At 57.2% G+C, this 4,696-nt stretch overlaps 1 protein-coding gene across 1 annotated transcript; it reads left to right on the top strand.

Annotated features, from left to right (window-relative positions):
- Positions 1 to 2,292: 2,292 nt before the first annotated feature.
- MAM_05196 (WD40 repeat-like-containing domain protein) lies at positions 2,293 to 4,445 on the top strand (the record flags this gene model as incomplete). Its single annotated transcript, XM_040823994.1, has 2 exons — positions 2,293 to 3,395; positions 3,461 to 4,445. The coding sequence occupies 2 exons, from the start codon at positions 2,293 to 2,295 to the stop codon at positions 4,443 to 4,445; spliced, it is 2,088 nt and encodes a 695-aa protein (XP_040678153.1).
- Between the last annotated feature and the right edge of the window lie 251 nt (positions 4,446 to 4,696).

Here is a 4,696-nt window from a genome sequence, read left to right on the forward strand (position 1 = left end):
CATGCTCATCGGCGTGGAAGAACTGCGTTGCGGAGAGCCGTCCGACGCAGCAAGGTTGACCTTGTCTCCTCCCCCCGACGGCCATCGAGTGGTTGAGGATACGACAAGGCTGCCCCCCTCGGATGGCTGCCGACAACTGTTCCCTGTGGAGTAGCACTTGGCACGGCCGCGGCCCTCTTCAGCGACGTCACCGATGGTTCATGCCGAAAACTCGCTGCTGCGGTCTGTGGTTGTTGGCGGCCGCAGCCCAAGTCAATGCAGGGTGATGCATCCCGTGGTCAAGCAGACAGAGTACAGGGTTGGAATGACCAGATCGGCAGGCCAGCCGCAACACCGTCTCGTCGCCCAGCAGCCGAGCGTCGATGTCTACAAGGACTGAATACCTATACCTGCCTAAGTAGGCATTGAGCGATTGCGCGTGCCCTTGGGGCCGGGTCCTGGAGAAACTGTTGAGAACATGCACCAGAGGCCTTCTAACCCTCAGCCCGGCTGCTGATGGCTTCCCCGAGTACGTGGTCAGCTGCGAGGTTCCCAAGGTTTCGTGGAGAAGTGGATGGCGGGTTGACTAACGCCTACCGAGAAGCGGCGAGAATACGTCTCGAGGGTGGCGTTGGGCGACTGGAGACCGGAGCGTTCATGAAAGTTTGAATCTGAAGGTTGTTCCAGACGACCGTGGCGTTTGCTTACGGCAGCAGAATTTCCCCACATCCGACGTCGTTCAAGCTAGTGTCCTGTTGGCAAGTCGGCGAGGCCGCGGGTACCTCGGCACCCGGTGTGTGTGGCGGAGTACGGAGTAACATACTTGGACATGCCAAGCAGCTACTCCAGTCCGTGGTTTGAGCGGTAAACGGAAAGTTTCTCTCAGCAATGTACTCCGTAACCACTCAAGTAGCCAGACATGACGAGTCATTAGTTGATCGATGCGCAGCGAGGTGCAGCTGCTGGTTTGCTGTGTGCTGCGTGCTGCGACGTTTGGCAGGGACTTGGGAGACCCACATCAAAGCATCTGGTCCAAGTTGATGTGTAGTGGGATTTTCACAATTCATTTCATTTCGCCTTGTTGGGCTGCTAGCTGCACGTGGCGTCACTGAAGGACTGGTGACATGTTCTCACTGAATCCATCCCTGATGCGACCGACCGCCCGTCCGCGTCCCTCTCTCCGGCCCCTTGAATTGCCGAACCCCTTCGCTGGGCCCCCTTCGCTAGGCTGAGCCTTTGTCGACCACCGCCACTCGGCCACTCCTGTTTTAAGCCTGGTCGCAAAACCTTGCCAGACCATCCTCCGTGCATTGACGATACCGGCTCGATTCCATTCAACCCAACTCATCTTCCAGCCTTCTCCTGCCCACCTGCTCATCTCCTCCAGCTGGCTGCCATTTCTTCTCTCATTCTGCCACCATCCGTTCTTGCCTTTGCCGTCGGCCCTCATTGCGCAGACACCGTCATTCCATCCCCTTTGAATTTCGAAGCCTCGTCTCGTCGGCACCACCACCACCACCATCCTATCGGCCTTATCGATCACGCTTCGACCTCTCTCGCTGACTCGGTTCTCGTTCGAACCCACATCTCCGATGCAGCTCATGACGCTGGCTTAAAACAAACCATCGCGGGCCGTCCCCCCTCCATTGTCTTGCCCGTCGAATGTGCCTCACCTCATTCCAGCCTCGCTTCCACGTCTCTTCTCTCGCTCCTCCCAACCGCTTTCCCGCACCACGCCGCAGTTTCGCTCCTGACGCCACCAAGACGGAAATTCCCCCCAATTTTCAACACAAACGCTATATGGTCGTCGTTATTCTCTCATCACTGCCGTCGGTGTATGATTAGGTGTGGACGCTGACTGCGCCCGCCCACCTCCTCCTGGTCTGGTCTGGTTGCTCCTCGTCTCTCCACTAAAGAGAGAACCTCTCCTTTCCGTTCGTTGATTTTGCATTGGCGTTCTGAGCGGACTGCTTTGCCCAAGGAACTGTTCTTGCCTTTCTTTATTTTTGGACATTACTTTCCCCATTCAGTGTCGAGGTTCGTATGCCCTTTGCTATTCGACCGACCACTCTCCTTTCCTCCACGCTACCTGCCTCTGATCATCATATGATCGGTTGACTGCCTTCAGAGACCTCGCGCCCTGACCCCCGATGGCCTGGCATCGATTCGGAGTTTGTACAGAAATGGAGGCGCTGACACTGCTCTTATTCGTAGCCTTTGCGAAATTTACTGATTAGCCTCCCCTGGCTGCCGGCACCCGTCTTTCCCTCCGGCAACGGCGGCGGGACCAGCTGCGCCGACGATACTGACAACATGGCCAGACAGTCGATTCCAGTCATGGAATGGGCCCAAGCCCACCACGGCGTTGCGTTCGACGACGACTACGAGCCACGCTACACTGCGCCTCTCCGCCGTGGAGGGTCCGACCAGCGATTTCGAAGTCTAAGTATGTCACTGCCATGGAAGCGGCCCAAGCATTCGCTCTTCAGCCACGATGACGCCCGCGACCCAGCGCAACCCGTGAACGACGCTGCCATTGACGACTCGCATGATGGACCTGAACATCTTCATGGGCCGGCCCATGTTAACCACAGACGGGCTTCAGGGAGCTTCAAGGGCATGATTCGCCGTGCGTCCGTGTCTTTGAAAGGCATCATGCTTCGTCGGCCGTCTATTGCCGCAGCAGATGTAATTTACGAACAAGGCGCTTCAAATGAACGGGCCACGACGTCCCACGGTCCTCGGAACCGTCTGGTTCAAGCGGCCGGCTCGCGTCATGCTCGCCCTTTCTACGAGTTGGACATGTATCGTGATCAAAACAAGCACATTCTTGTTCCTGGCGTAGGGGACGAGCCACCCATCATTCCCCGTCACACGGGAGCGGCGGCCAAGGCCTCGGCGGCCATGCAAAATGAGTATTTTGCCCGGCAACGGTGGCTCAATCCCTCTAGCGATGATGGGATTGACCGCGAGAGTGGCATCAGTATCGTAGTGACCAGCCCATCCTTGGATCTCGACAATGTTGACCAGGACAGCGTTTTGGAACAGGATTCTCGCATTAGTCGTATTGATTTCATTTCTGAGCTGCCCCCAGAGCTTGCTATTCACATCTTGGCCTGCTTGGATGCTTCGGCCCTGGCCAAAGCGAGTGCCGTGTCTCGTCAGTGGCACTGCACCGTTTCAAACCAGCACATTTGGCGTGAGTCGTGCCTCAGAGAAACAACCGGCACTTACGCGACCAGCCGTCCGGTCCAACCCGGCGCTGGCATGGGTGTACCCAAGATTCACCCAGCAAATGACTGGAAGAAGATCTACAAGGTCAAGCTTGAGCTGAACCAGCGATGGAGAGAGGGCAAGGCCCGGCCGGTATACTTGAGTGGGCACACGGATAGTATCTACTGCCTGCAATTTGATGAGTGCGTTCGCCCAACTCGTCCCCTGCCTGCCTCAAGAGGCGACAGGTTTGCTGACTGGATAACAGATTCAAGATCGTGTCGGGCTCTCGCGACAAAACCATCCGGGTCTGGGACATGCACACCATGGAGTGTAAGCTGGTTATTGGACCCCCCGAAGTCGTCAACGGCCCCCATTTGCTTGTGGACGAAGAAGGCAACCCGCGGCACTATGCGGCCGGGTCGGACAATGAGCAGACCGCCTTGTCACTGCCAGACACGGTGTCCTTCGCCGAGCACCACCAGGCCTCGATCTTGTGTTTGCAGTATGACGATGAGATCCTGGTGACGGGCTCATCAGACTCCACATGCATTGTATACGATGTCAAGGCCGGTTACCGACCGATCCGACGGCTTCGACACCACACGGCTGCTGTCTTGGACCTGGCCTTTGACAAGAAGCACATTGTGACGTGCAGCAAAGACATCAGCATCTGTGTTTGGGACAGAGAAACCGGTGTCTTGCTTCGACAGCTTCGAGGTCACACTGGGCCTGTCAACGCGGTCCAGATGCGCGGCAACACGATTGTTTCCTGCTCCGGGGACTTTCGCGTGAAGCTGTGGAACATTGACACCGGCAAGAACATTCGCGAATTCGTCGGCCATACCAAGGGCCTGGCTTGCTCGCAGTTCTCCGAGGACGGCAGATTTGTCGCGTCCGCCGGAAACGACAAGGTGATTCGCATCTGGGATGCCAACACGGGCGAGTGTGTTCGCGAAATGAAGGCGCACGAAAACCTGGTGCGTAGCTTGCACATAGACAGCGTGAGCGGGCGACTGGTCAGCGGCAGCTACGACACCGACATCAAGGTGTGGGACATGGAAACGGGCAACCAGCTCCTCGACTTCCCACGGTGGCATTCCAGCTGGGTTCTCAGCGCGAAGAGCGACTACCGCCGAATCGTCAGCACTGGCCAAGATCCCAAGATTCTCATCATGGACTTTGGCGCCGAAGTCGATGGCATCGAGCAGCTGGAAACGGGCGTTGCACAGGCCACCGGCGATAAGCCTTGATCCATCTGGCCTCGTGACGGTCGAACAGGGGGGAAATAAACCGATTCAAAGGGCGGTGTTTCGGCGCATTAGGTGTGTGTGGTACAGGGCACAGATGCGAAGGGCTCGTCGGCACGCGCTCCCGCAGCGAAACGGGCCGCGCATGCCACATGAAGCTTCTGTCTCGAGGTTAATGACACGACAGAGCTCGGGCGTGTTTGTCATGTTGTCATTTGAAGTCACATGATGGCGTTTGGGGCATCAATAACGCA

Source organism: Metarhizium album (genome assembly GCF_000804445.1).
Source record: "Metarhizium album ARSEF 1941 chromosome Unknown scaffold_12, whole genome shotgun sequence".
Classification (NCBI taxonomy): Eukaryota; Fungi; Ascomycota; class Sordariomycetes; order Hypocreales; family Clavicipitaceae; genus Metarhizium; species Metarhizium album.